The following is a 21,291-nucleotide window of genomic DNA, read 5'->3' as shown; positions in this document are numbered from 1 at the left end:
GATCTGAGAGCTGGAGTCCCTCCTGGGTCACACAGCGTCAGCAAAAGGGGAGAAGATCAATAAGTACAATCCAAAGAGCAGGGTCACTTGTGCAACCCCCTCCATCCTCCCATTCAGCACTGGGCTGCATCTCCATACTGCCATGGCTGTCTGGGCACCGTGAAGAGGTGCAGAGCAGCTGGGGCAGTGAAATCCAACCACACGCCCAGAGCGGATTTGTGGTCACTCAGCTGACAGACCTTCCTGGTGATACTGAAAGTAGGACACTACTCCCAAGGGATGTCATATGGTCAGCCTGTCCCAGACTGAACTGCCAGCCCACTCCAATCTAATGATACACCTACTGTATCACCCAGCAATCTCTCTTGGTAAGAGAGCACACAAACCTCTGTGTGCCATTGCCCTTGTGCTGGCAAGTCTGTGGCAGCTGCCAGAGCATGAAGGCAAAACATACACAAAAACAGAGTTTTGGTTAAGGCTGATGAACCCTCTCATGTCACAGAGGATTCCCTTGGATTTCTTGTCCTGGAATTCATGGCAATCGATCCATCCCATGGATATTTTGAAGAATTTTCCTCAAACCCCAATGCCAGGGTTTGAATTCCTTTTGGGAGAATGTAGATCATGGAGCAGCTCAGCTCTTTCCCTCTTTGCTATGACATCTCACATGCGTGCCAGCAGCCTCCCAGGAGCAGGGACCTCACAAACATAGAACCTCCCTCTTTAAAAAGCAAATATCTAAATAGATAGTAAACCTCAGGTAGGGATGCAGTTAGGACAGTATGCAGAGGCCTCACTACATCAGCAACAGAACTACAGCTATTTCTGTAGCTGGGAGCAGAAGAAAGGGTTGGTGCTTCTGGGGGGAAAGCACAGAGGTCCTCATTTGGAAGTGTATCACATGTTAGATGGAAGCTGATAGGATGGGCAATTCAGAGGTGGGACTAAAACGTCAGGGATTGCCAGACATGGGAGAAAGGCCAGATAGAGCCTTTAAAGCAAAACCAGACAGTTTTAAATCAGGGGAGGTAGGAGGAGAGGTACCATATTAAAAGCAGCAGTCTTTGTTGGAAGCCCTTCTCTGAGCACAGGAATGGAGACGAGCAAAGCTAGGCTGGAAGTACTTAGATAAGAGAAATGCATGCCTCTCAGGAACAGACATAAGGACATGGAAAAGCAGCATGGAACAGCAGCTTTGGATGGACAGACTCCTTCAAAACCTCTGTGAAATGTATCATTATTATATTACACAGGGTTGTACAAGAGATTCAGTTACAGTTTTGAGGCTCCCTTCTGAGTCTGGAGCACTTGGATCATCATTCATTTCTTCTTAAGTCTTTTTTTTCCTGCAGTTAGCGTGTGCCACGGATCCTTGCCAGTGCCTGATCCACGACATATAAGGAGAACCAAACAAATTCACGACTGTGGGCATACAATGTGCTACCCCAGATGAACTGCCGGCATCCACTGCCACCACCCCAGCTCTTCTTCCCCAGATGCCAGGTAAAGCATTAAGCTGGGTGAATGGGATTTCAATTGATGTTTCAGTGAGAGTGTTCCAGCCTAAGTCGTGTCACTGTGCAGTTGCAAGGGACTAAGATTAGATAGGGAGATATTTTTCTTTTTTAACCAGCCAACATCACTGGAAAAGAAGAGACAAAATTTCAGTCACGTAAGCTTCCTTCCATGCCTGTGTTTGCATACATCATCAATTGAAGCCGCTCAGCATCTGGCCATAACTTGTTAGTCACTATAACTCACTCGTGCTTGATTGAATGCCCATTCCCTGAATCTCTCATGAGCCCCAACTTGCAGGCTTTGTGTATTGTTCTAGCTCAAGGCCCAACTGCTTCTCCTTTCAGTTCTCAAGTTCCCTGGTTGAGTCCCAGGTGCGTTGGCCAAAATGATGTCCATCATCTCCTTTAAAACAAAAAACAGGCAAACAAAGGAGATACTCTCTTTCACACACCCTCCAATAAAGTGCCATCAGCAGCTAAACCAAATCCCAAGTATTGGGGACTTATAATGACATCGTGAGAGTTAGCAAGAGAGAAGCTCCCCTGGTGATTATAACAACACCGGTGATCAAGAAGAGTCTTAGCTTTAAGGCATCTGGAATTGTTCTTGCAAGATCCATTGTCAAGTGAGCTTTTTCCTTTGTTTAAAAATGTCAGGCTGAAGACCCCTGCCAGAGTGGTGGTATAGCCTGCTTGGGTTCATTCTGGCTCCCACAAGGCTTCAACAGTTCTCTTTGCCCCTCCTTGTCTCCAGGCTTAATTAGGAAATCATTTATCTTTATTGGCACTCTCTTTCCCCTGCTGCTTTGGCATTATTATTATTTTTTGCCTTCATTCCAGAGCAGTGAGCTGCGCAGGGAAGACCACAGCCCCATTCATTGTGGGTGGGGAATAATCTACAGCAGGGAGCTCTACAAGGAAGACCCCAGCAATGAATCTGCCCCAGCTAGCATCGCCTCGGGGTCTACTGTACAGAAACAGGAGAGCAGGGTATCCCTTGGCTCCACTTACAGGCTAACAATAGGGATTCCTGGTGATACTGAAAGTAGGACACTACTCCCAAGGGATGTCATATGGTCAGCCTGTCCCAAACTGAACTGCCAGCCCACTCCAATCTAATGATACGCCTACTCTATCACCCAGTGATCTCTCTTGGTAAGAGAGCACACAAAGAGAAGAGGCTGTAAGGACAGCAAGCAGGCTGCCAGGCTCTCAGACCACATCCCTCTGATTTCAGCCCACAATGTGCATGTTTCGGGGTAGAGCCCCGATGCACCCCGAAGTTGGGTAGTGTCCCTGCAAGTCAGCACAAAGAAAGTCCCCCGCCTCCCTCCAGAGCTGTCGTCTGACCATGTGCCAGGACAGTTCGAGAGTCAAAACTCAACCTTCACTTCTTGGCACCTCGATCCCTCTCAGGTGCACTCACAGGAGATGCTGGCCCTTTGGCAGCTCGGAAGGGGTGGGCCAGTCACTAAGCTTTACTTTCACTATGGAACGCAGTTCTTTCTGGGTAATTTCTCAAGGTCCCTATCAACTGTGCTTTATTTAAATTGAGCAGGAGATAAAACTCCAGCCAATAATTTCTTCCACCTTAACGAGAAATTTCCTCTCTGTGCAAGCCGGGCTTGCCCCAGCCTGTTACTAATTACAGATGGAACACACAGTTCAGAAAGGAGGAATCAGAATTGTTCCCCTCCCTCCAGCAAATACCCATTGGAAAAAAAAGAAGAAAAAAAAAACAAAAACAAAAACCTCCCTTTTTAGATGGCACCAGAAAGTTTGTCAAACTGAGTTTGAAAAACAAGAGGAAAGAGGATTGATGGAAAAGCTGAAGAGTGACATGCAGTTAACTGCTCCTCTTGTCCTTATAACTCATATTTCCCTTACTCTTCAACTCTAGGAAGGGCGGTAGAATCGGATAAAAACTCGATCACATCTAGCAGGGCTTCAGTTCATCTTTCTAGCTAGAGATGCTGAGGCTCTTTACACACACAGGGAAGCTCCATTCTGCAGGAAGGAAAGTGAGGCAAACAGTGGTAAGGGCATGAGCCACTTCATGCTGTTATGTTCTTGTCTCCTATCCTAATCCTTCACATGTCATCTAAGAACCACAGAGCTGCAGGTACAGAATCAAATCCAAAGCTGTGCCCACTTCTGCACAGGATTCACATGGCCAAGGGACATGCTATGGACAACACCTCCTCCTCCAGGGCACGGCTTCTTTTGCCTGGCTGCAGCAGACAAGTCAATTAGGGCTTTGGATCAAATTTTTAAATAAATGATCACATGCACCTGGGCAGGTGTCACATGGTCTGTGAAGATTTTTGTCTTTTGTGCTTTTCCCATGAAAGTCCCTTCCCAGCGTTCAGGTTTAGGCCTTTGGAAGCCTCACTCTACTCTTAACTGTAAGAAAGAGCAAAGGATTACCTTGAGACCAATCTTACCTCTAATTGGAGCCAGGTGCAAGCCCCAATTTTTGTGCATTAATCACCATCTAGTAAGTCTTCTTTTCTCAGCTTCACAGTTTGGGATGCTTCTCCTAACATGCTGGCAGTAATGATGTGCACTCATCTCCCATGCCCAGCTTTGCTTCCCTCTGCTGCTCATCCCCATTTGCTATTTAATGAAGAAACACAGATTCCCAAGCACTCTTTGATCCTCAAACTGCATCAGCACACAGCAGTTTTTAACGTACTCTTCTGCATGCAGCCAGGTCCAGAAGGAGGAAGGTCCAACACCATTATCATCCTTCTCTCTATTTTCAGGTACTGAGAGCTAGCAAACCCACTGCTGCCTGCTGCACAAGGACAAGGATCACCCCATCAGAGCAGCCTCAGCCCAATGGCTGCTGGGGTCTGGCCTCTATGCTGCCCAGCTCCTGGGCTGGGATGGGAAGCAGATGAGCAGGGACACCTCAGGGCTCAGACCTTTGCCGCCAAGAGAGACTCAGGTGCTGGCAGAGCCAGGTGCTCAGCTTTCTCTAAGATGTTTGTCCTCGGGCTTATTATGCCAGCAGGAAGCACTTCTAACACGCACATGGCTTTGGCCTCTCACTGGCAGGCTGTGAGCCAACGCGCTGCCATGGAAACTAGGAAATGCCAAGTTATGACTTGACAACCGTGTTTTAGGGCTGTTCTTCCCCACTGGTGTCCCCGACCCAGGGGCTGCGTGGGAGCTGCTGTGGGTGGGATGCCGTCCTGTCACCGCTCTACACTGGACATTTGGGACGTGCCTTTAAAATCAAAGCTAACAGGATTTCAGCGAAATGAGAGCAATTGACAATGACCCATTTGAGCAGTTGAAGAATTTCTAATTATAAAAGCAAATACTCTGTCAACTGCATGATGAGAATAGATGAGCTATTTTTCACACACTGAGGCATAACATACGTTGGCATAAAATTAGTTTTAACATTTCCAAGGGATCAGGCAGTTGCAAGCCGACTTTGTTGCTGGCTAGGTCAGGATATATGAATGTAAGCACAGTCACAATTACAGAATAACTTTAGGATATATCATATATATATGTAAATATTTGGCCTTGAAAAAAATAACAACACGGATTGATTTAAACGAAAGTGCAGTGGGAGCCCCTTATCCCTGGTTCACAGAATCACAGAATCATTAAGATTGGAAAAGGCAGAGTCTGAGATCATCTAGTCCAACCCCAACCCATCCCCACTGTGGTTCCTGTCCCTGCAGCTGTTTCCCACCCCTCAGTTACCTGTTGGATTTTGCAGCATTACCCCAGAAGAAACTATACCAAGAAAAATAACGCATGCAGATCCTTGGCTTGACATAAAAGGTGAATGGCCACTTCAGTCACAACCTGCAATAGGGCCTAGCCACAGAGCTGCCTGAATAGGCACTGGTTTCCCAATACAACCATCTCTCTCAGTTTCGGTCCTGATGATCCATCAAACCTCCCAGCCCTGCCATGTCTGCCCATCTGACCCGGCTCCCCATCTGACAAATGCCTGTTTTGCATTTGCCTGGGAGCTCAGCATCACACAGAGCAAGCTGGGAAGTTTGCAGGGCTGCTCCCCAAGACCCAAACTCAGCGTTAGTTAGAGGGCAGGGCAGCCCCATAGCATACTTACTTCCCATTCCCATACTTGATCCGGATGTCTTTGCTCTTCTTCAGCTCTTTGCCATCTTTAAACCACTTGTAGGATGGCTGAGGGTTGCCAGCAGTCGCCTCACATTTCAGTGAGATCTTTTCACCAACATGCACGTTTGGGCTTTTCAGTTTCTTCAGTTTGGGAGGGACAGCTACAAAAAGAGAAACCAGACAATGTGAAACTCATCTTTGTCAGAGGCACACGTGTGATGCCAGCCCCCCCAGAATCCATCTGAAACGTGTGTGCTGTCCCCACCGCCGCACGACGGTTTCACTGCTCCCAGCTTTCACGGGGGGTCACAAACGCTGGCTGGCTCGAGGTGCCCAGCACACAGCTCCCTCCTCGCTCAGCTCCACATGGCCAGACTTGATGGCACTGCAGCTGCCCATACACTGCCCAGCAGCCCCATATGCTTCCTTGCTCTCCCCACCAGGACTGTCCAGATGCAGATGCAGAAGCTCAAGCTCTTCAGAGACAGTTTTTCCCCGCATCCTGCCCTTGCTGACAACAATTACCGACACCTCTGTGATCACTGCCACTGCAAAGCACGCTGCCCATCCTACTGAACCATCCCCAGGGAAAGCTGCCAAGACAGACAGCCATTCAGCTTGACAGCATCACCAGCAAAAGCAACAGCCACAAGGAAGGGCAGCATGAAAACCTACACATGTAAAGGACAAGAAGGGAGGGACAGCACTTCCCCGGACCACAGATAGAAAGGTGAAAGAATAAAAGCCCTTGAAAAAGCTTTAGGACTTGTAGTTTCAGGTTGGTTGGACTGAAGGTGGGCTCTGCATGTGAGTTTTCCTGAATGTTTAAGAAAGGGGATTTTACCACATACCTGGAACATCAGGCAGGAGAGAGATCGAGAGAGAGAGAGAGACAGAGAGTTCTCTTTATCAGTTTCTGCCAGACTTTATATTATACCTGACATGCGTGCATTAGAAGGCTTGCAATTCTTCTTTCTGCTTTTTCATTTTTCAATCTAACCTTAAAAAAGTAAACACCAAGTTCCTGGTTTTGCCTTAAGATCATTGCCAACAATGGTTTCCTCTTGTCTAAGATCAAGTTTTTCCTCTGACTTATGCTCGTGAGTTTTCTTTTAGCTGCCTTACTGCATCCTGATTTTGGATATGGGACAACAAAAGGAGGAGGAATGTGATGGGTTTCATTAGAGAGATGATTATTTTGTAATCTCTGTGTCTCCTCTCACTATACAAGGGATGCAAAGGAGGCATGTTTAGCACACCGAGGGCAAATGAATGAGCCACACCACATAGTTTTCTCTCTTGTTATTTCTGCACACCCAAACCTGCTACAGTCTCCCTAGAAATCTGTGCCAGAGGAAGAAGGATGGGGAGGGCTGCATGTGTTAATGGGGCAGAAACAGCAGTAAACAGCTACAAGCATTTGCTTTAGGCCGAGCACCGGTCTTGCACCGCTTCCCAGGCCACTGTGCTTTGGCACAGAGAAAGAGACTTCTGAATAAAACAGATCTCAGCTTTCCCCACATTTCAGAACTTCTGTGAAACTCCAAGGTGCCGTGGGTTTTGCCAAGCCAATATCCCTGATCCTTGCCTGGAAACAGGTTCATCCAAAAGAACAGGAAGGCAATGAATGGAGGAGAGGAGAGCTTGTCTCTTCTCAGAACACTATGCACAGAGAATCAGGAAGGTAAACAGGCTTTTATAGGGGTCATTTTGGGGAATAGAGAAATAGGCTGTCAAATATTTATTCTGTCTGAATGTGTGTGTCGGTTGGCTGCTATTGTACACTGAGGTCACCGTGCTCCATGCCAGCTCCATACACGTGCTTTAAATACTGGTAAGGTCCCGACCTTGGCACTGGTGCATCTGCTTCGCATTAGTTCCAGTAGTTCCAGGCTGGCGGTCTGCAGTGTTGTGAAGCAGGCAGCATCTGGGAGAGATGGGCCAACCCTGACCCTCTCCAGAGAAAATGCTGGCGAGAGAAGTGCAAAGCCCCAAAACCCAGAAACCACTGAAGGATGAGGCTAAGGAAGAGCAAGGAACTTTCCAAGATCTCTACTTCTCAGTTCCTTCCCACCTGTGTGCAATACGTCTCCTCCAAACCAACGCATGGCTCTCTTGCATCTTCTACTCTTGGCCACTGGTAATAACTTGCACGACATTCCCCAACAGGTAGGCCCACAGAGAAACAGAAATCCTCATTTACAGCCATTAACTGATGATGAGCCTGCTGAAAGCCAGCCCAAGAGCTTCCCCTGCTTTTTGTTCCTATTGTTTAAACTGCAGCCCTTCCTCCTAACCTGAACTGCTTCAACTTTGGCTTACTGCCAATGGATCTTTCTCTGGTAAATTTGAATCCCATCTAGCAACCAGAAACCTCTTCCCTTTTTAGGTACGTGTAAACTATGAATGAATCACCTTTCAACCTTCTCCACCAGTAAACTAAAGTAGCTTGAGAGACAAAGGCAGCACACTAATACTGGAGTATGTCACAGAATGTTTTAAATTTTGGTTCACTTCCAGCTTTAGCATCTAACCATTTCCTCTCTCTGCCCCATCCAAACCACAGAGTTGAAGCTCACAAAGTTGTGAGATTGGTTCAAACCGATGTGAGGATTAAAAGTGCCCCTTTTCTTAGTGCTCTGAGCATTTTGGGTCAGTTCACCTTTTCAAACACATTGGAAAAAACAAGTGAAAACAACATGCTATGCCTGGCAGTCTCAGCAATATTCCAAGGGAAGTCCAAGTGCACTTACCCCACGCTTCCCCCAGCTGCCTGCTTCCCAGACCTCTCTGCACAGGTTACTGCTGCTCCAGTGCAGTCACCAGCAATTCTGGCAGACTCAGAACACTGAATCAGGTCCACCCTCTTTAACAGCTCTGAATCTCACAGTTCTGCTCTGCCATTTCCTGATCTCCTCCACAGGTAGGTGAGCAGCACATGCCATGCATTCGCCACTGCCTCTGGATTCATGAGAAGGAGGAGGGGGTTTGTGGTTGTTCTTGTTCGACTGTAGTTACAGATAGCTTTAGGCAAACGTTTAGGATCCGTGTCTCTGGCCACCCTGCAATCCAGTCAACCCCTCCTCTACCCAAATTTGAGTGTCTTCTCTGTGGAGAAGGGTACGATGTGCTGCAGAAAGGAAGGTTTAATCATGGCAGGGCCATGAACAGCAACAGATTTTCGAGGGGTTTTGCTCACTCCTAAGTCAGATGAAACCCAAATAATTATTAAATCCCAGATGATGCTATCATGTAGGTCACAGGAACTAAATTAACCCTGAAAGGTGCAAGGACTCACATCAACAAATGCACACCATTCCTCATCCTGTTTGAACAGAACTGTTCTGTTAAGAGGCCCTTCCAGGACAGGTTTGTCTGCTGACAGCAGTCCTGGAGCCTACTGCTCCAGGAGAGGAGAGGGTTACAAAAGTCTAAAACTTGAGTCCTAAATTGCACCACACGAGTTGCCTGGACACTCACAAGGCCTCATATCTGCACACTGCTTTAACTAATTCACTTGTGATTACGTGTGATACTACATTGAAGTACCTTGATGATAACAACACCTCTTTCACTCCTGGTACCTGGCATATGCCTGAAAGCACCTTCAGAGCCTGAACTCAAAACATAATTAATCATAAATGGGCAGAGTGCCTGAAAAGGCTCCTACAATGGAACAGTAACAAACCACATCCCACCCACAAAGCATCCTACATAAACAACCCTTCGGCAGCGTGAAGCAGAAGCAATTAGTCCCAGGAAAGGTGCTCAAAGAATTCTTTCAGAGCCAGCAACGCTAGCTGCAACCACTGCTTCAAGAGTTGCATCTTGCTCACTGTGGGAGATCCTAAAGGCCGGGCAATCTACAGACACATCGGGGATCTCCAGGTAATAGACATCATGAGTAGATGTGACTTGCCTTCCTGTCCTCTAGAGGATGAAGTGCCAACCACTGGAGGCTTCCCAAGATGCAGGCCCCAGAACTGCTCTTCCATGCAAGTGTCAGGGCTTCCACCTTCTCAGTTACCGTGTTGAGATGAAGAACCTGAAGGTCCAGCAATTTCTCCAGGGGTCTGCACTCTCCATTCTCAACAGGGAAATCCTAAAGGATGCTATAGGCACAGTCAAGGCTTCCAGGTTCCTTACCATTGAGAGATAGGATCTGGAAGCATGACACCAAACCCCGCCTCGAAGGTTGTTGTTCCCTGGGGTCCTGGAGAGCCACCACGACTGTGTGGTTCAAAGTCCCGCTCTCAGAAGTACAGGCTTTCCCCTTTAGTAGAGAACCTCATATGTGTCAATGAGTGTCAATGTTCTCCCAGATGGAAAATTTCAGAATTCATCTTCCCATGAGAAATTATTTGCAGCGTCAAATCACTCCAAATTCAATTACAGAAACTGTTGTGAAGATGGCATTCCTTACCAAAGAGAAATTTTCCATTTCTGTCATCATTATTACAAGGTGTGCCTCTGGCACAATGGTTCACTGTACACATCTGAAGTCCAGAGTGATGTTTGGTGGGTCAGCACTGCCTATGCTGGGTGAATACGTCTTCCTGACTAATGCAGCCCAGCTGTTTGTGGCATGTTTGCTGTGATTAGGGTTAGGGTTAGGCATCAAAGGTGATGCTCCCTTGGTCCACGTCTGATCTAACCTTCATTTGACAAGGAGACAAAACTGAATCTCACTGGCAGCAGCTCCTGTGCACATTGACACTTTGGCAGCTTCAACACCGGCACCAAACTCTCCTTGCTCTGAAGGAACCTCCCTCCAGCCAGAAGGAACAGAAACATGAAGAAAAAAAACAAAAACAAAAAAAACCCAATACATAACAGCTTAATGCTGCAGAAGTTTGCCCTGTCAGATACACGGATGACAGCGATATCACCTATCCAGCACAACCCCCACAAGTCAGCTCACAGCCCAGAGCTTGTTCAAGGGAACCCCCCACGAGCCACTGACACATTGCCTCCTTCACCCTCTGCTGCTACCTGCCAGTGGGTAATTACAGGTTTCGCACCAGGAATATAAAACATAACAGTGTCTGTAATACACCTTTAGCTTTAGGCAATTTACATTTCACAGAATTTCAGAATTACAGAATGGATTGGGTTGGAAGGGACCTCAAGGATCATCAAGATCCAACCCCCCTGCCACAGACAGGGCTGCCAACCTCCACACTTAATAGCAGCCCAGGCTGCCCAGGGCCCCATTCAACCTGGCCTTGATCATCTCCAGGGACAGGGCATCCACAGCCTCTCTGGGCAGCTGTTCCAGCTCCTCACCACTCTCTCTGTCAAGAATTTCCCCCTGGCATCCAACCTAAATCTTCCCTCTCTCAACTTCAAACCATTTCCCCTCGTCCTGCAGTTATCTACCCTTTCAAAGAGTCGATTCCCCTCCTTTTTGTAGGCTCCCTTTAGGTACTGAAGGCTGCAATGAAGTCACCCCGCAGCTTTCTTTTCTCCAGGCTGAAAGAGCCCGGTTCCCTCAGCCTGTCTTCATAGGGGAGGTGCTGCAGCCCCCTGCTCATCTCTGTGGCTCCTCTGGACCCCCTCCAACAGCTCCCTGTCTTTCTTGTACTGGGTGCTCCAGACCTGGACATAGCATTACAGATGGGGCCTCATAAGAGCAGAGCAGAGGGGGACGATCACCTCCCTGTCCCTGCTGGCCACCCCAGTTTGCGCAGGAAGGATGGTCAGCACTTCTCACAGCTGTTAATGTAATGCCTTCGCACACTGCAGCAGCTTACTGGGATCTCTGCAGCCCTGGGCAGGGGTACATACCACATAAACAACAGCTTAAATTTCTGAGGAGCAACATTATGCTGTAGCCACTGTTCGGCCTTTTAATTAACACACAGTCGAGTTTCTCTTTCACCAGGTGTGTGACAGCTGGGACTCCCTGCGGCGCCCCACATGAGATGGCACGGCTGGCTCACTTTGGGCACCTGCACCTCGCCTTCACTGACCATGTGTCTGTCAGTGTCGTAACTGCAAGGACACAGTGTCCAGCCGGGTTGATAAACCAAAGCTCTCCAAGGACGTAGTTCCTACCACTCACCTTGCTGCTGTGCCCTTCCCATATAGGTATGCCAGCAGAAGTCAGGCACACTGTTGTGCTCCGGGGAATAGTCCTCTACAACTGGAGATGCTAGACAAGGCAATGCGTGCACAGTTTGCTTGGGTCCTAGAGGCTCTGCTGAGGGCATCCAGCCAGCTGACTGACAGGGAACAGACGCTGATGTGGAGAGAACCCAAATGACTGAAAGTGTGAACACGCTGAAATGACTGAACTCTGCAGAACTGGTGTGGGAATGAAGCTTGGAAACCTTGCTGGAGCCAGAACAGCTGCATTATTCCTCCCTGCGTGCCCCACAGCAGCCCTAGCATACGAGTTTTTCCCTTAACTAGGTTCCTCTAGTGCTCTTTGCCTTAAGGAAAACTGGCTGTAATGCCAATCTGCAGCACTATATACATTCAAACTGTGAGTTACAACAATCAGTATTTTATGACCATTCTTATCAGCCAAAGAACATTGACTAGGAAGTCAGAAGAGGGCTTGCTGGCTTAGGTTCATTCTCTATATAATCCCTCTGGCAGCTCAAACCACAGAGAAACATGCCACAAAGCCAGCAAGTTCACTTTCCTCTTACGAATTCTGGTTCCACTTACACATATGAGCACATGATAAATTCCTCTTCCTCCATCTTTTCACACTTTATATTTAGTCATTCTTCTTTCAAGTGAAAGTTTAGAAATTGGTGTATGAATTGGCCCAGAATCTTCAACTGAAATCTCAGCTTCATTGAAATTAATGAGCATCTGGCCACTGGGTAGGGGGGTGTTCCCCATAGCCAGGCTGTTCACCCAACTTGCACAGGCAATGGGGGTGCCCTTCTACTGTGCTGGGCTCAGAAGTGACGGAGGTGCACATGCACACACCCACTCCAACACTTACCTGAATAGTGCAGCAGCTACAAGGTATGCATGTACAAACATCCAGTACTAAAATCTAGGACTGAGTGCTTGGATTTGCCAAACCTAGTACTCTACGAACACTAGCTGCTTTGCAAACAATGTAATTGGAGTAGAATTGCTATTGTGTGTGTTTGTTTTGAATATTTTTGGCCAGGAAGTTGTCCTGGAGGTATAGTTGAGCATAAGTGGTCTGATGGAAAAATGTCATTCATTCTGTTCCTATTAAAACCAAAAACAATAGCCACACAAAGACAGCAGCGACAATTTCAGCTCTTCATGCCTCTAACAATGTGTTTTCAACCCTAAAGGCAACATCTTGTTTGTACCCAATTGATTCTGGGATCACATTTTATATAATCAAATATATCGTTAAACAAAGATATATTTTATGAACTGCTCAATTTCCAGATGACCTTAGAAATTGCAATTCATAAAATATAGCTTTATCTCTATCTTCTAGATCAGCTTGAAAAATGGCCCACCCATACTCTATGGGCCTCCAGTCAAGACCTAGCGGACAAATTATCCAAAGCATCTAAAACTTTAAAATACTTTAACTCTTTGTTTCTGCCATTGAACAATAAGCATAAACTCTTTGCTATGGTACCCTGGAAAGGACCTGAGAGGCGTCCATCATCTTTCAGTCACCAAAGCGAAGTGTAACACTCATCACAGGAGACAAAACAGTCTAAAAAATCCCAACCATTTAATTAAATGGTTATCATGAGATCTGTACATGAAACCATACATATCTCCCTTAGAGTAACAGGAAAGCTGAGAACTATGTTTTGGGTTACAGGGAAGGATTTGCTGATCTAAAATGACCATTAGTGGAATGTCATCAGTATTGGAAAAGGACAAAAAAACCCAACATCATTTGGTGTTTTACATCTAACAGCCACAGAAGTGCTTCTTCAAAGCAGGGGAAAGACCAAAAAAAAACAACAGCCTTTAGCAAAGTGAAACCCTTTTAACAGAGACTATCCGCTCCACCTAGGCTCTATCAGTGACCAGAGGACAGAATACACACCACTGTGGACTTGTGGGAGCCCTGTAGCTAAACTTGCAAAAGCAAGGACACAGAACTCTGCCAAAGGCCACCACCAACTCCTTCAGTTAAACCAGCAAGAAGGGCCACTACAGGCACATAAATGCAGATGAATTTCCAAGTGAGGCAGAAAGTTTACCAACAACTGCATGGTTTCAGCATCCTCTTCTGCCCTTTCTGTGTAGTCCAGTCTTGTGCCCATCACATTTAGATATGTAAGTGAAAGACCAAGGATGCGTTATTAGCTTTAGGTAGCACAGCACACCTATATGCCTTTTTCATCCCTTCTCAGTCTTTTACACTAATAGAAAATGAGGGTCCCAGAAGTGTTAAATTACTGAGACATGAAGTATGAGGCCAGGAGGACTGTGCAGCACCTCACAGTGGGGGAACTGTTCAAATCCCCCCCCACCAGCAGTGCCCCAGCACAGACCCTGTCCCCTGCACTGTCCAGGCAGATTTACAAGGCACAAACCGTTACAACAAGCATTTTCAAACATGTTTAACATGTGCATGGGAACAGATCCCAAAAATGGGGACCAATTACGATGATGTTGACGTAGCTCAGGCAGTGGTGAAGGTCAGATGGAACAGCCCAGCATACAACGATTTCTGGATATTTCAAACTCTCCCAGAAATCCTGGACCAAGGAACATCCCAGAGATTCACAGAAGACCAGGTGGGAATGCTGCACCTTCTGAGAACAGTACAAGTACCTTGGTGACTGGACGAGACAAATTCCATTAGCCGTTTCTAACTTTTAACCTTAAACCTATAAAATCCTATTCACCACCATTCCGTGACAAGAGCCAACCACTTGCTGTCTCAATTACAATCATTTTTTTTCCATGTCTCTCCTTACTTTGGAAGTTCACCATTGTCTCTGGTAGGGTTTCAACAAATCCACCAGAGGGTATTTCCAAAACAGAAAGCTGTGTTTTTATCGGGATCTCCCCACAACTCCAGGGCTCGCATTAAAGTCTTGTTTGTTCTCTTATATTAGAAAGATGAAAAGTTTTTCTATTAGTTTAAAAAATGCTTTAAAGCATTGGTACCAAGAGAACCTCAGACAGTAACCACAGGTCTGTTTCTCATCCAAACGCAGGAGAAGGAATAAAGATCATCCCTGAGACAGCATTTCCGAGGCAGACAGATAACTACGTGTCCAAATCCCGCCGAACGCGGATGGAATTACCGCCCTGTACTAAAAGCCTCTCCTGCTGCCCAGGACGCCGCGGGTCGCTGCCATCGCTGGATCGCAGCCTGCGCCAGGCCGAGCTCCGCTCCCTTCCCACGCACCGAGCCCTCTTTGCAGCCAGCGGCACCGCGTGCAGCAGAGATCCCGACCCACAGCACAGCGCTGCTCCTGCTCTGTGTCTGCAGCACCGCGCGCTCGCCGGGCTGGGGAGCGACAGAGCCCTGCGGAGGGGGGCCACCCTCCTCCATGGGCTGCAGTTGTAAATTCCGTTTGGGACTCTGGGCACTGCCCAGTGGAGACACTAACACAGCGTGTCTCCTGCCTTGTCCAGAGTGTGGCTTCCCAGCATTGTTCTGAATAGCTCTGGACCCCCACCGAAGCACAGCAATGGGTGGCTTCCACTGAAATGTCCCCCAACTGGGCTGATTTACAGCTGTCAGGAGTCTCAAGGATGTCAGCTCTTCCTGATTAATTTTTTTATCCTTATTTTCCCTCTTTTTATATTTGAATATTGCTTATTGCAATATTCTTCAGAACTATTCTCTGGAAAGCCATGCTGGCTAATTTTTGGCTTGTAAATTGCTCATGAGCAGTTTGTGGCTTGTGTTTAAAAAAAAAAAAATCAAGCAACTCTGACTCATTTTGGTTGGATAAAGACATTTTGCGGCCTCCATCAATTCTAGTCCTTGACAGCAGTGACAGAGCTCTTATTATCACAAACATACAGTTGCAATTTTAAAATTTGCTTCCTGTGACTCTTCGTTAAAATTTAATCAACAGTTTCTGCTTCCACAGACATTTCTGGCAGAAAGTCAATTTTATAGAATATTAATGGACAATAAATAGGTAAAATAAATTCGAGCATCTGATGTGAGCAAATTTTTGCTGGTTGTCAGCTTCTGCATTGAAGGACGTGGGGAAAAGTAGCAGAGCAAGGGGTGACACAAATGGTCCTCTAGGAGATACTGCAGAATACAAGCAAAAAAAACCAAGGACCAATGATGCAGCAAGACGCATGTAAACAGAAGACAATAGGTAACATGACGGTGGCTTTGGCAGACAGCTTGATGAGCACAAAATGGACAGGTATGCACCGACTCGCTTTACATCTAGCTGTAGATCATAAGGAGGGAACTTTCGCCAAACCTGCCAACAGATCCTGCATAACACAAACATCTTAAGGTGAAAACCAGAATTCTGAACAAAAGATAGTTGTTGAGCAAAAAGTTATTAATAGTGCTGGGTTTTATCCCAGAAATATTGCGTAAAGGAGGACAATTCACATCCCTTCTCTGTGCAGCCATTTCCTCTCTCAAAGATCCCACTTAATATATTTGGGGCAGGGACTGTCTCTTGCTATGACACTGTGCTGTGAATAGCACAAGGGGAACAATGCTGCAGTTGGGACCTCTGGATGCCACCACAAACACTAATTATAAGCAGCAGTGACAACAAGTGGAAGGAGTTTGGGATCCAAGGAAGGCCTAAGAAAAGACAGGGCACAATGTGGAATTTATCATGTATTATAAATATGGATGGTTCTCATCTCCAAACAAAAGTGACAGGGAAAATCAAGGAAGCAGCTGAGCTGGACAACAGAGAAGACTCTCTACCCAGTTACTCCATCTTAAGCAAAACTCTTCCAGATCTGCTCCTTCTCTTCTGCACTCTGACTGCTTCTCCCTTTCACTGCCTCCCCAGGCTATCCTTGAATATCATCTTTAATAGCAGAGGAATGCAATCACCTAGAAGCCCCGGAAGGGGATGTTCAGGGAGCTGAAAAGCAATATAGATAAACCTGTTGGGAAGAGTGGGATCTCTTCTGCTGGGAACATTTTTGTAGGATATTGTCAATTTAAATGTCCTGCACAAGCAACTTTTTGATAAACATGTAAGAGAAGAGGTGCGGAGTTGCTGAGGAACTGTCCTGGAAAGGCCTGGATGGACCTTTACCATCTTCAGCATCCATACCACCGATCTCCAAAAGCCCAAAGATAGAGTTCAAATGGGAACAAATCACAGGGTTGGGAGAACAAGCTTGAAAGAAAGCTGCAGAAGCAGAGTAGTCCACATCCCTGCCCTGAGGTAGCACCAGCCCTGCAACATCCACTCAGCCCACCAGGATCCAGACATATGAACCGCCTGGCGCTACTCATCTACACGGCACCTCGCAGTGGCTGACCTCAAGCGTCCTGTTCTCACAGCTCTCCAAAAGGCAACTGGAGGTCCCCTTTGGGAGTAGGCCTCCAGCCCCTGAAAGAAAGTCTGTCAGCACAAGGATGTGCTAATTGGCAGGTGGAGAACACAGCCATGATATCATTTTTGTGACCAGTGAAGCTATTTCGGTCCTCACATGCAAAATAGATGTTTCACTGACTCCTAAAGATGTCGTCCAACTCTTTGTCTTTCAGTCCTTTACACTTCTTTCTGTTTTCTTCTTGTCCATGCCAGCTACCACTAATCACAGGCAATTTAACCAGAATCATTCATTTTTGCTCTTCCAATCCCAGTTCACCTCGGTTGTGAGATGCACGATTTGTTTTTTTCTTTCCTTTGCAAAATCAACGACCTTGAAAACCTTCAGCAGTGCCCTTAAGGCCCAGCCTCACTCTCCTCTCATTTCTGTAAAGGCTGGTCACCTCCCACACCTCACCGAAGCACTCAAGCATCTTTGCCCTCGTGAAATTAAGACCTTGCACCAGATTTGACTGAAAATCATATTGGTCTCCTGCAGCAAGCAAAGGCCAGGAGAAGTGTGTGTGGCTGGGAGAAGTGGCACTGGCTGTGGAGGGCAATAAGGGAGAGACTGGATGGGGCAGTGAAGAACCAAGAAGGTGAGAGCTTGCTGCTCTGTTTTGCCCTTTGCTGTTTCTTCTTTTGGTGGTCCCTTCAGTCTCATTAACCTGTGCAATGAGGGGCAAGCTTAGCCTTGTGTGCTTGTCGTGAGCACAGCCAAGGACCGCTCACTCCCTTATTATTTTGCCCAGAGCTCACGTGCCCCCATACACTGCTGCAGAACAGCGAACTGTCATCCCTCCCATTCTGCCTCTCCTACAAAAGCCAGACCCAGAAGGGAACCATGACCCTATTCCAAAACAGCCTCTTCATGGGCCACACAGCAAATAAGTGCAGGCAAGAGGGATAGGAGCGTCAGGCTTGCACCACACGGCACAAAAAAGGTGTTTGTTTTACTGGGTTGTGCTCATCTATGAATAGCCTCATAGGCTCCATACGGCTACAACCAGCCAAAGCTACTGCACACGTGGGCACAATTTTTCTCTGACCACCAAGAAAGAATCTCACCAAATTTACCACAGTTGCCAACACTCGACCCACTGGACTATATTCCTCTACCCATTCAAAATCTAACATAGATAATGAATGTGAAATTTCCTGCACCTTCCCACAGCAAGAAGGGAGGAAGTGCCTTCCACAGATCAGCTCCTACAGTAGCACTTGCAAGCAAGGACCACATCAGCATTTACCTGGGTCTCATACTGGAAGCCAGGGCACCGTGAAGACTGAACACCATGTTTAAGAGCAGCCTACCCTATTATGCTTTTCATCACATTCCTAAAACAGGCACCCCTCCCTCTGTAATTTGGTGGTAAATAAATGTCTGGTCAAAATACCAGATAATTAACTGGGAGCGTCTTTGTGAACATGAATGAGAGCTCAACAGACACCTCAGAAAGGATTCCACATCAGTTCTGCCCCATGAAGGATGTTCTGTAAAACCTTCCCAGCTACCTAAAGGTGAAATGATCCAGCTTCACAGAAACACCCACAGACTCCTCTTAATTTCTCTAAGAGCCTCACGGAGACACAGAGGAGGTTAACTATGCACAGTTCACCATGAAGGGCAGCAATTGGCAAGTCTAGCTCCCAACACTGTGCTCCCCTTCACTCCCCTGACAATTTGACACACTGCTGTTTATCCTAATCCATTGTTCATGGTCCTCCACCCAGTTTACAGCCCATGTGATGCTCTCCTGTCCCTACCAACTGGAATTAATTTGGGGTGATAGGATTTTATGAAGTGCTCTGTATCTGAAGGCTTTACTACATTCTAAACACTGCATGGCTTTACCTGTTTTCATACAGATATTTTGGCAATTTATCAGGCATCCAGAGTAAACAAGCAAGCCATCACATCCTTCTGGGGCAGCTGGCTTGTAATTCTTGGCTAATTCTATGATCCTCTGAATAACCAGGTGACTTTGAGAGAGAGATACTGATCAGTAAGGACTGTTTACCAACACAAACATTATTCATGCAGAATTCCTCTTTACATCTAACTTTTCTTGTAAAGTTAATGCTGCTAAAAGGCTCAGCTGAACTTAGGTCAAGAAAATACAGCTTTTGAAAGACTTCCAGTGCTTCATTTGCAATAAATGGCTGAGGAATAAATCATTTCAGCTGTGTTGAGTCCTCAAGCAGCCAGCTCTATTAGCAGAGAGAGCTCTAGGCAACTCCAGCAGCGAAGAACAGGACAGGGCTTCAGTGATGCATGGGGACTCGTGACAGACACAGAATGCAGCCAGGAAAGACCACCGTGCTGCCAAGAGGCTGCCTTGCTGGGTGAGACCATGCTTCTCATAGACAGGGAGCTCTGCTTCATGGCAGCAAGTATCACTTACTTCTCTTGAATAACTTCCCAGTAGGGAAGTCTTCTGCATTCTCTCAAGGACAGAGTTGTTGTTTCTACCCTTATGCCCAGAGGCTTATAACCCCCCATGTATTTTTACCCTAGTTAATCCAGCTAACAGCACGCCCATGCCTCATACAAAAGTCTTGCCCTTTCTGCCAGTCTCACCATGACTCGTTTACGTGACTTTCCGTGTCCCTTTGCCTTCCAGAGACATCAAGTTTCAACCCTGTGGGATGCAAGTTGTTTGCAGGGTCCCTTCCCCCACTCCCATATGCAAATCTCTGTCTGTCCATGCACACATTCTTGCAATAGCCACAGTTAAACACTATCAGCCTTGTACCCACGTCACTGAGGGCACAAGGCCTCCATCCACCCCCAGGCACAGTGCTGGGGACCAGCACCGTATCTTCAGCTCAGGGAGCACGGTCCCTCCCAGCCCACCTCTCTCCACCACTCTGAGGCCAGCCCTAAAGCTGAGACAGCATTTGTGGGTTGAATTTGAGAAGAAGGCATTAGGGAACAGATGAGGTAGGAAGTTTCATGCTCTGGTACAGATGACAGCTAGGATGGCCAGTCTGATAGCTCACGGTGAGGAACGTGTTTGTGGTCTACAGAGCCAAACACCACAGCTCCCACCCCACAGCTCCCACAGCACACTGCCCCATAGCTTGGCCAGCTCACGTGAACCACAAGCACGGCATGGAAGTGCTGCTGACTTGGGGTAATTCATCAAGTTCAGTCCCGGGCTGTTCTAACAGGTTTGGACTCGAGCAGCTAATCCAAGCCCAAACTTTGAGGAAGGGGGACTCCCAACGGAGGCAGTCCTGCAGAGGCTTTCTGTTCATGGCAGCTTCTCCAGAAGATGACAAGAAATCCCAGTTAAGGCTCCACTCTGAACTGGTCCCCCCCTTTTTCTGAGCATGCACCAGCCTGCTCCCTGCTGCTCCTCGTCTTTCAGGGTCCAGGGTCACTGCCGTCAGCATCAGCAACCCAGGGCCAGCATGGAGCAGAGTGTCCGTGACTGTCTTTGGTTCCTCGGGTTAGTGCAGCTGGTTTCCCAAGTCTGCCTGGCAGCATGATAAAAATACCATCCCGTTTTTCTGCAGAAGAAGAGGGTTGCAGGCAGGAATCTGGTTCAGAATAGCACTTTCCCTTTAAATTCACACCCTAGGCCCAGCGTGTTTTGCAAGAGCCTCCCTGTGCAGACAAGCCCTGAGGCTCCAATGCAGAAAAACACCCCTGCTGGGTGAAGCACCCAAGCCATGGCGAGGCCAGGGCTCCCAAGCTGTACAACAAGGCGGCTGCTAACCTTCACGTGGCAGAAGAGAAGGAGCAGCCTCAGAGACACACGGTTCTTCATGAGGGTGAGGAATGTGTACCAGAGGCACACGGTGTCTCTTCTGACCTGCAGAACAGGCCACAGAGGGGAGCAGGGGAAAGGAGGAGAGCACACATCAATGCCACACACTCAGCCCAGCTGACCTGGAAATGCTGAATTGTGTCTGTCCTCAAAAAGTTGATATTGGATTAAATACGATGAGCCATCCATCCAGAAATGTGTTGGAGGTTTGTTATCACCTTTTGATATTTTGAATATTTAGGCCCCAGAAAGGGTAGATAGTCTTGTTTTGTGCCCTGTGATAACAAAGGATAAGAGAAATTGGAGATTCCCAGCAAATAAAGCAAGTACAACACCTGGGGCTTTACGGGAAATACCAGATTATCACAGTTCTGGCAATAAAACCAAAACTGTTGGCAGCACTTCCTATTGCTACTGCTTTCTTTC

The 21,291-nt window shown here is 47.2% G+C and overlaps 1 protein-coding gene across 2 annotated transcripts in view; it reads right to left on the bottom strand.

The window, feature by feature from the left end:
• Positions 1-21,291, bottom strand: part of NRG2 (neuregulin 2) — an 83,431-nt gene that overhangs the window by 52,606 nt on the left and 9,534 nt on the right. For both annotated transcript variants that reach the window (XM_042836433.1, XM_042836434.1), the window contains exon 2: positions 5,617-5,788. In XM_042836433.1, coding sequence (XP_042692367.1) covers positions 5,617-5,788 — 172 coding nt within the window. The remainder of the gene's footprint in view (positions 1-5,616; positions 5,789-21,291) is intronic.

This window comes from Centrocercus urophasianus, unplaced genomic scaffold (genome assembly GCF_019232065.1).
Source record: "Centrocercus urophasianus isolate 14NV4802_14NV808 unplaced genomic scaffold, USGS_Curo_1.0 seq_60, whole genome shotgun sequence".
NCBI lineage: Eukaryota > Metazoa > Chordata > Aves > Galliformes > Phasianidae > Centrocercus > Centrocercus urophasianus.
This window is presented reverse-complemented; position numbering and strand designations above follow the sequence as displayed.